This window comes from Erigeron canadensis, chromosome 4 (assembly GCF_010389155.1).
Source record: "Erigeron canadensis isolate Cc75 chromosome 4, C_canadensis_v1, whole genome shotgun sequence".
Lineage (NCBI taxonomy): Eukaryota > Viridiplantae > Streptophyta > Magnoliopsida > Asterales > Asteraceae > Erigeron > Erigeron canadensis.
The window spans coordinates 6427841-6437667 of NC_057764.1; the positions used below are offsets into that span (position 1 = coordinate 6427841).

Sequence of the window (9827 nt, forward strand, 5' to 3'; positions counted from 1 at the left end):
TTTTTCATTTATATATTAGAAATGTGGTTTTCGACTTTCAACCCGATCATATAACAGCAATGGCCCTTTGAGCTTATATGAAAGGAAAACTTAGCCGACATTTTGATTGACAAAATTAGAAGTAAAACGCCAAATAATTGTTACCTTAAAACTAATAGACTTTATCGGTTGCACTCGCAAGTTGAACGGGATATGCAAATGTTGTAACCATTGGATTAGATTTAATATTTCCAAATATTGGAACTTATGGTTTTGCCATTAACTTAAACATTCTATATCTCCAAAACCAAAAAGCAAATCCTTTAATGTAAAAAGGCCGTTTTCAGAAGGGTAGAATCCAGAGCAATGTCAATTCTATGATTGCATAACACATATATATATTGCTCTGGATTTCTCCATTCTAATCCATTCTAATAATAACAATAATTTCAATAACTCAATCTTTTGATTGTGTATTACCCTAGGATTGGAATTGTTTTTCAGCTGATTTTTCTAAGGTAATGCAATGGAGAATCCTACACTATACAAAAAAGCATTCGAATCTAGCAGCTCTAAACCGAATGAACAGTTTGATGCCGGTGGAAACAAGACCGAAGTCATCGTAAAAATCGATGGTCATAATAGGGATAAGGAAGAGAATGGTGGTCGTGCTATGTTGCGCAGCCCCAGCTACGAGTTTTGGAAGGATAGTGGTGATTATGAGAGTCCTGTCAGAGGTGTAATTGATAATGAATGCGTTAATATGAACAATAGGGTTTCAGATTCGAAGCAATCTTTTGAAAACAATGACAACAGGTTCAATAAAGGATCCTCCTCCTCATCATCAGATGACGAAGATGAGCGATTGTTACAAAATCGACATCAACAAAGACGAGTTCCAAGCAATTTAAGCTACATTCCTGATAATGATGGTAATGGTGAGGTTTTGAAATGTACATCGTTTCAAAGGAGAGCAAGCTTGGTAAGAACTAAAACTACACAATCTAGATTGATGGATCCACCAGACATTCCATATTCGGGTCCTTATCCTAAATCAGGTGGCGGACACACACCCGGTTTACTAGCACGTGGCTCGGTGAGATTTGAAAACGACGACGAGGATGAGTCTTTATATTCTGACGATAATCCTGGTGATTTAAAAAACAATAAACTTGATGCATTAACAGTTATTCAATGGATTAGTCTTTTTCTGATCGTAGCATCATTGATATGCACCCTTAAATTTCCAAAATGGAAGCAAAGATCATTTAGGGGACTTTTCATGTGGCAATGGGAGCTTTTAATCCTTGTTTTGATATGTGGAAGGGTGGTTTCCGGTTGGTGCGTTAGGATAGCTGTTTTCTTCATCGAAAGGAATTTCCTTTTGCGAAAACGTGTCTTATATTTTGTCTATGGAGTTCGGACCCCAGTTCAGAATTGTATATGGTTATTGTGGGTTTTAATAGCTTGGAATTCGATATTCAATGAGACAGTTGCAGCCCTTCATATCCCTCTCCTTGAGGTCATAAACAAGGTCATGGTGTGTATGCTTGTCGCGACGTCTTTGTGGCTAATCAAAACTCTAATAGTTAAAGTTCTTGCATCTTCATTCCATGTGAACAAGTTCTTTGATAGGATTCAAGATGCTTTGTTCAACCAATATGTAATTGAGATACTTTCCGGGCCCCCATTGGTCGAGATTTACAACAATCAACTGGCAGAGAAGAGTATGTCAAGGGCATGGAAGAACGATGGAACGGCTTCAGAATTGGGGAGTTATTCGTTTAGAGGAAAGGGGGCGATTAGTGGGAGGATAGGGAGTGGAAGGTTACATGGGAAACAAGATGGGAAAGATCAAGGCATAACTATTGATCATTTGCATCGGTTGAATCATGAGAACGTCTCGGCTTGGAACATGAAAAGATTGATGAAAATTATTCGCCATGGATCATTGACAACGTTAGATGAGCATATACACGGTACATACTATGATGAACTGGGAACAGAAATCCGCAGTGAACATGAAGCTAAACGTGCAGCTAGGAACATTTTCATGAACGTTACTAGGCGTCGATCCAAGTAATTTTTACACTATAACTTGTTAGCATATATAGTTCAAACAAATTATCCAGGATTTAATTTTTGGTTTTCAGGTTCATATATTTGGATGATTTAATGAGGTTTTTAAGAGAAGATGAAGCTATCAAGACATTGTCTTTGTTGGTTGCATCACCTGATGATGAAAGAGTAGGAAAGAGAGCTTTGAAGAATTGGGTGGTAAGAATTCTAACTTTTGACATATAAAGTAGTTACAAATAGTACTTTAGATTAAACCGGCATGTATTGAGAAGATATACCATTTCTCGTGACTATATATGTTAGTTACATTCGAATTCTTGCAGGTTAATGTTTTCCGAGAACGAAGAGCCCTTGCCTTGACACTCAATGATACGAAAACAGCTGTTAACAAGCTACACCGGATGGTGAATGTGTTGGTCACCCTTGTCATTTTGATCATTTGCCTTGTGATCCTAAACATCGCGACTACTAAAGTCCTGGTTCTTATAAGTTCTCAACTAGTCGTCGTCGCTTTTATCTTTGGAAATACTTGCAAAACCATATTCGAGTCCATCATCTTCTTGTTTGTGCTTCATCCTTTCGACGTTGGGGATCGTTGTGAGATTGATGGAACTCAGGTATCGAACATTTAATGCTTGGTTTTTACTCATAGGTCTTAGGTTTGACTCCTTAGATTGACAAGTTTCCTAAAATGTCTGCCCATCTCTTGAACTCTATGGGAATTAGTGAAATTGACAGGGCTTCATGCTTATATGGTGAGGTGTGTTGGAATAAACATGATTCGATTTGAGGGATAAAACATCCCCAATCGTCCTGTGGAACCTGTAAGAACATTAAAGCATAATTGCTATTGATTTTGGGTTCCCATAACAAGGTGATTGAGTAATAATGGGATGATAATTTCGGCTGGAACATGATGCACGAATTAGAGAGGAGTAAACACACGAATTTGTGTGGGATTATGTATGTGTGATTAACCTTAACTTAGGGTTAATTACCATCTATTTATAATGAGAGTAATTACACTTACCACCCTTTAGTAATTACACATTCAACCCCTGTGGTGTTTAATGTGTATACCATTAGTCCTCTTATTTACAATCACATAATGGGAAACCCTATTCTACGTCTCTAAGAGTAAATACGCCCATCATATATTTACTTAGACATAGAGATTTCAGTTATCGTCAATTATCATATCAGAAATGATACATGATCAGTGACGGTCACACTAACGTGGTTTCAACAAGGTGTTCGCTGATGTCGTTATAGTATCAAACAAGAAATTTCCTCCTTGTATAACAACCATATTATTATTGTAATTGTAGCTTAGTTTTAATAGTTAACTTGTTATTGTAGATGATTGTGGAAGAGATGAATATTCTAAACACAATTTTTCTTAGAGGAGACAATCAAAAGATTTATTATCCTAACAGCACTCTATTGACAAGATCAATTGGCAACTTCTATCGTAGTCCTGATATGACGGATACAATCGACTTTTTGATCAATGTCAATACACCTTCAGACAAAATCGCGACGATTAAACAAAAAATTTTCGAGTAAGTATATATTCACGTTTATATTTTCCTCGAATTTTCTAAAATAATTATTTTGGCATTAGAATGTGTAACTAATTAATTGTCTTAATATTGATGTTATATGTAGCTATGTTGAGAGCAATAAAGATCATTGGTACTCTGACCCGATTGTTCTGCCAATGGACATGTTTGATGTAAACACTCAAAAGTTATCGATTTGGGTACAACATAAAATGAATCATCAAGACATAACGGAAAGACTAACGCGAAGAGGCAAGATCGTCGAGGAGATGATGCGAATCTTTAAAGATCTAGACATGGAATCGAAAACGTTACCGCTTGATATCAACATCCGAAGCATGCCAATGCCGGTCGCGCCTGCTCGCGTTCCTTCCACGTGGGGGTCGACTAATTAAGCAAGGAAACGAGTTCAAATTTGAAGTCCTACCACGTCCATCAATAGCGATGAGTTCATCATATAGTCGGATTATATGAAGTCGAGTGGAACTTAGCATTACTAGCAGAAGTGATTTGAAGAGTTTCATATATATATGATCAATATGGTAAATGTGATTAATGAAAAAATAGTTCGCCATATGCACGCACTCTTGTAAATATAGATGAGTAATATGACGTCAAAAAATGTGTCATTAACAATGTATCATTAAATGTGTCATTAACAATGTTTCATTCTATGACTAAAAGCTCAAACAATAAAATTCACTTTACTAAAAAAAATCGTCAATTGTCGTATAGCGGAAGTACAATTTTAGAAGATGTAGAACCGAGTCGACCAGCGCAATCCGTTGGAGAATGTTGGAAATACTGAAAAAGATTCGCTATTGTTGCACGCCATTAAAGGAGTGAATATCTCTACATATACGGATAAACATCTCCTTGGGCATTCAAAAACGCCTTCGAAAATAATAGATGGGTAATCCGGTTGTGAAGCAAAGTAATGAATTCACAAACGTTTATTTGTGTATGGTTCTTTGTGGTATTTTTGGCACCCTTGAGGATTCTTCTTCTTCTTTTTACTTTTGTAACATTTTCGGATTCGTATATTTCGCTATATAAGAACGCGAATCCTCGTCTGAGCTCGACATAGTAGTCAATAAATAGATTTTTTTTTTTTTTGATTTATGTCGAAATATGGTAGTTTTTAAATAGACATAAGATGAATAGAAGTAGCCGTTACTCTCAAAAAAATATCAAAGAACATTTATTTATTTATTTATTTCGGACTAAAACCACGCTCCTCGGGTCCCACATGTTGTCATCAACACGTTTCTTAAATAGGAAAGAGGGAGAAAGAGGATGGCTACAAAGGGCTTCCTAGCAATAACTTCCTCGTTGACGGCCATTTCGACGAGCCCGTCGACCAATTTGTATGACCTATTTTATCTATACTCTTTAGTAAAGTAAATTTCATTTATTAAATATTTCTGTTTTTGAAATACCGATTTACCCTTAAATTTTTTTGTTTTTTTATTTACGTAACTAACTAAAATCCCTAATAAAACAGACCACATTCCCCACTACTATTGACACATTGCGCGAGTACCATGCTCGTTAACAATAACTATTTTTTATTACTTTCCAATTTATACTTTTAGATTTTCTATATCTATACTACTTAATAAAGCAAATCCCTCCTCCCCTCCATTAATTATTTCTGTCTTTGAAATACTTTTATTTGCCTTGGACATTTTTTATTCCCATAATACCCTCTCCACCCTAAAATTAGACACGCTCCAACCACTGTCTCTATTTTGTAACCCGCAATTTTGTTAACGCTGATATGGAAATTACTACCATCAACCGCTTTCACTTCCACCCATCGCCGTAGTATACCGCAGCTGCATCATGCGGGTATTCATCTAGTTACAACACAAACACAAGTATTTTTATTTTAATATATAATATTTATAATGAAAAAAATGAACATTCACTTAAATTAAGACATACAATGGCTTCGTCTTTACTCAGTCGTAAGAGGCAACCAATAAATCTTCCCACTCATTTACTCATCTTCTATTCATGGAGATCATGTATTCCTATTAGTTTTTAGACCCGTTTAATAAACGGGTAATTTCAAAATATACTTATTACAATTTTGTTTCAAAAAATAAAACAATACAAATAGAATAGTAACATGAAAACAATAATATAATGGAAGGTATCCTAATATGACCAGTCATATTAAGGTAATCTTGATCTTTGAATAAAAATTAAGGACCTAAATTTAAAGATGGCTCTTGATTTTCATCAAAAAGTTAAAATAATTGTAACTTGACCCTTTACCTTGAAGGGATCTTCACCCTAATATAATGGCTAGTGGTTAATTAAAAAATCTTTCATGGTGTAGATCTATAAAATATGGTCGTAAATGTTATGTTGTTAAAATGAGAAACAAATAATATGAAGTATTTTAAAAAAGGATAATGACTTGTCAGTGTAGCTAACTATACTCAAATGTGAGTATATTGTAACGATCTCTTAAAGTGTCTATGTTATGTAATCAAAACACATTTTGTTCAAAAAATGAAGTTGTTTGGTGACTAGGATTCAATGCTTACATTACACTGCTGACTTATCTAATTATGCAAACACGACGGCTGACTTGATAAATATGCTTACGTGGCAGTGTTGACTCATCGTAGTTATAGTTACATGGCAATGTTTATTCATCTAATTATGCAAACACGATGGTTGACTTGGAAAATACAATTTTCTTTTAGTTATACGATAGATGAAAGTTCACGTTATATGCTTTGTTATTCAAATGGTATTATATATATATACTTTGATTTAGTGAATATGAGTTTTTAACTTTATTTAGATTTTTAAATAATTTTTTAAACAAATCTTGCTATATTTACAACATAATTCAACTTTATTTTATTTGAACAGATCAACCGATCTGACGGACAATAACCGATCTAACCTTAACTATTTTTCTTTTTTTTTTTTGTTTTATTTTTCTTTGATTATTACATCTAATAACTAATTAAAAAGAGAGAGATTGAAGACAACTAAGGATGATCTCAAGGAATAGATCTTCAGAAAATGGGTTTTTATGATCCGATCAAAAATAAGAAAAAACGATAGTGAAACATTCAAGTTAATTTCGTATACACACAAATGGAGTAGATGATAGAATTATAGAAAGAGTAAATTACACGGACGGTACCTAAACTTTACATGAGATTACTCTTTTGGTACAAACATTTACATTTCCACTCGGAATGCACCTCAAGTTGCAAAATCCTATTTGGACAGTACTTATTTCTGACGGACGTCTATTAGTTCGTTAAGTCAGTCACGTGTCGTGCACGTGAGGACTGTTTTTGTCATTTTCTCACCCCAAAGACTAAAAGTGTAACATAACTTGGGGTATGTTCCGAGTAGAGTTGCAATAGTTTGTACCAAAAAAGTAATTTGGAGTATAGTTCAGGTACCATCCGTGTAATGTACTCTTAATATATTTATTAGTTTATAAAAAAGTCTTACTAATTTATATATTATTTGTTTTCCATTAATAATTTAAATTTTTTAGCCTCACTAAATACTTAATTTATAAATATTAACATTTATAATGTTTTGTTTTTATGTATATATTAAAAAAAATTATTCTTTGATGTTCTATTAAAAAGTTTTTATTCTTTGGCGTTCTATTAAAAAATGTTTATTCTTTGACGTGCTATTAATTTTTTTTAATATATATATAGACAAACTATGTAATATTATTAAAAAATTTTTATTAAAATATTTTTATTTTTGATGTTCTATTAAAAAAATTTATTCTTTGACGTTCTATTAAAAAAAATTTATTCTTTGACGCTCTATTAAAAAATTATTTATTCTTTGACGTACTATTAAATTTTTTTTTTTAAAATATACATAGAAACAAAACATTATAAATGTTAATATTTATAAATTAAGTATTTAGTGAGGTTAAAAGATTTAAATTATTAATGGAAAACAAAAAATATATAAATTAGTAAGACTTTTTTTATAAACTAATATAAATATTAAGAGTACATTAAACGGATGGTACCTGAACTATACCTCAAATTACCTTTTCGGTACAAATGTTTGCAATTCTACTCGGACCATACCCCAAGTTATGTTACACTATTGGTCCTTGGGGTGAGAAAATGACAAAAACAGTCCTCAAGTGCACGGCACGTGACTGACTTAACGAACTGTAATAACACGATTTTTGCTCTAGATTCGATCTCAACAATGGCGGTTCAAGTGTGTGTGTTCTTGGTGTGTTTAGTGTGTGTGATTTTCTAGAGAGAGAGAGAGAGAGAAACGATCTGGATTCAGTTGTATGTAAAAATGGATCAAAAGGCTTATGATTGCTAAGGAGTTGAGGGTATTTATAGTATAAATCTACAAATAAGCTAATTGACACTCCTAGTCCCTTAACCTTAGAAATCAATTCACCATGTCTTAACAACCACAAAGTCCACTAACTTAAATTACAATTTATCACTATTTTTGGATTTCTAACATTCTCCCCCTTAGTGATATATTGTAATGAATGAAGTACGTGTTATTTTGTCTTGTAGGAATTAAGTTGATGAGCCCAATGGTGAAGACAATTGGTGTGATGAAATAAGTCTTCAAAGCTTTCTCATTGTCTCTAGAGAACTTGAATCAATCTTGGTCTTGGACTTCTTGTAGTTAAAACATGATGAAATTCTCAATGTTCTATTTGAATAGAGAATATAATGAATGAATCTTGAATCTTTGAAAATTGTTGAACCATGAATCAGAGTTGTCTTTTGAAGTTGTGAAGGTATAAATTTGGCTTTGGTTTTTCAATCTTCAATTCTTGAATGAAAATTTGTTTCCTTGGAATGAAGTATCAAAAACTTAAACTCTCCCCCTAGATATATGCATTGAAGCTTCTTGATCAAGTATTATTATATGACTTTGAAGATCTTGAATGAAATGTGTTGATGAAGACTCTTTCGAAGTTTTTACTTCTTTGTCTTAAATCTTCCAATCAATCTTTCAACTTTTGTAGCTTTGATCTTTGTCATTTTGACTTAAACACTTTGGAGAGTAATCTTTTGAACAAAACTTGAATTAATCATGCTCCCCCTCAATTCATGAGTGTAAGCATTTTGGAGCATCTTTGAACATCAAATCCTTTTTTCAAATCAAGAACTCAATTCTGAAGATCTGAGCTCAATTGACTAAAATTCCATTAATTGCAAGTTTTCCTATCAATCCCATATACTAAATATTCTCTCTTATCCGTAACCTCCATACACTCACTACAACCTTCTTACTAACTCCATGTTTGCACAAATCAAGCTCAAAGGTTTTCTTTCTCAGTCAATCATAATCTTTTTCTCCCCCTCATAATGACAAAGTTGGGAACCAATGTCATTATGCAAACATTGATTGATTGAATACAAAAAGAAATATCACAAGTTAAAACTAGATTTGAATGGAGAAATATCAAACATCAACACATCAACTCAATTCAATAGTCGTATCCCAAAGAATCCTAAGGATAACTAAAATGTACAGTTGAAGTTGTTGATACAAATGTTATAGTATGATATTGGTGGTTTTTGTGTTTGTGAGATGAGAAATGGAAAAACCGGATAAGGATGATCCGTTAACATGTTCAAAAATCAAAAGGATTAATGAAATGACCGATAGAAATGTATGACATTTTTCAGATTTCCTATGTGTCATTGAATTATGCACAAAGCAATTTTCTAACATAGTTCGGTCTTGTAGCTTTTCAACTACGAGATTGCTTTAAAGAATAGAAATTATGGTCAGTGTCACCTAAGGCGTTCGATAACCACAATTTATTATCCTTAAAGACTTTTTAGGAAACATCCGAGGTCACTGATAGACTTCTCGTTCACTCAATAATCACATAAATGTAATTATGAGACCTACGTTCAACGTTGGAAAAGATATTAGCATTGGTAGGATTTCCATTTGATCATCGTGGAATATCAATTAAGATATCACTACAAATGTTCGGCTATATCACATAGATATGCAATAATATCACAAAGATATGACTCAAATGTGTCTTAAGAAAATGAATAAGGATCAAATTAATGATCAAGCAAGATAGCTCTAGACACAACGTGATCAAATGAAGTCGGGGACTGGAGCAGAATGTCGCCCTTTTTCAATATCAACATCTTCCAAATGAAGAGTCAATAGAAATGTGAAAAATCT

The 9827-nt window shown here is 33.2% G+C and overlaps 1 protein-coding gene across 1 annotated transcript; it reads left to right on the forward strand.

Annotated features, from left to right (window-relative positions):
- The first annotated feature begins 21 nt into the window (after window positions 1-21).
- On the forward strand, window positions 22-4260 carry LOC122595634 (mechanosensitive ion channel protein 6-like). The gene is made up of 5 exons (XM_043768041.1): window positions 22-2058; window positions 2133-2256; window positions 2382-2675; window positions 3418-3620; window positions 3727-4260. Exons 1-5 carry the CDS (start codon window positions 506-508, stop codon window positions 4013-4015), a joined length of 2463 nt encoding a protein of 820 aa, XP_043623976.1. The 5' UTR covers window positions 22-505; the 3' UTR covers window positions 4016-4260.
- Window positions 4261-9827: the final 5567 nt, after the last annotated feature.

Coding starts and splice junctions, on each gene's coding strand:
- LOC122595634 (XM_043768041.1), top strand. CDS start 506: ATGGAGAATCCTACACTATACAAAAAAGCATTCGAATCTAGCAGCTCT. Junction 2,059..2,132: donor GTTACTAGGCGTCGATCCAA/GTAATTTTTACA, acceptor TTTGGTTTTCAG/GTTCATATATTTGGATGATT. Junction 3,621..3,726: donor ATTAAACAAAAAATTTTCGA/GTAAGTATATAT, acceptor TGTTATATGTAG/CTATGTTGAGAGCAATAAAG.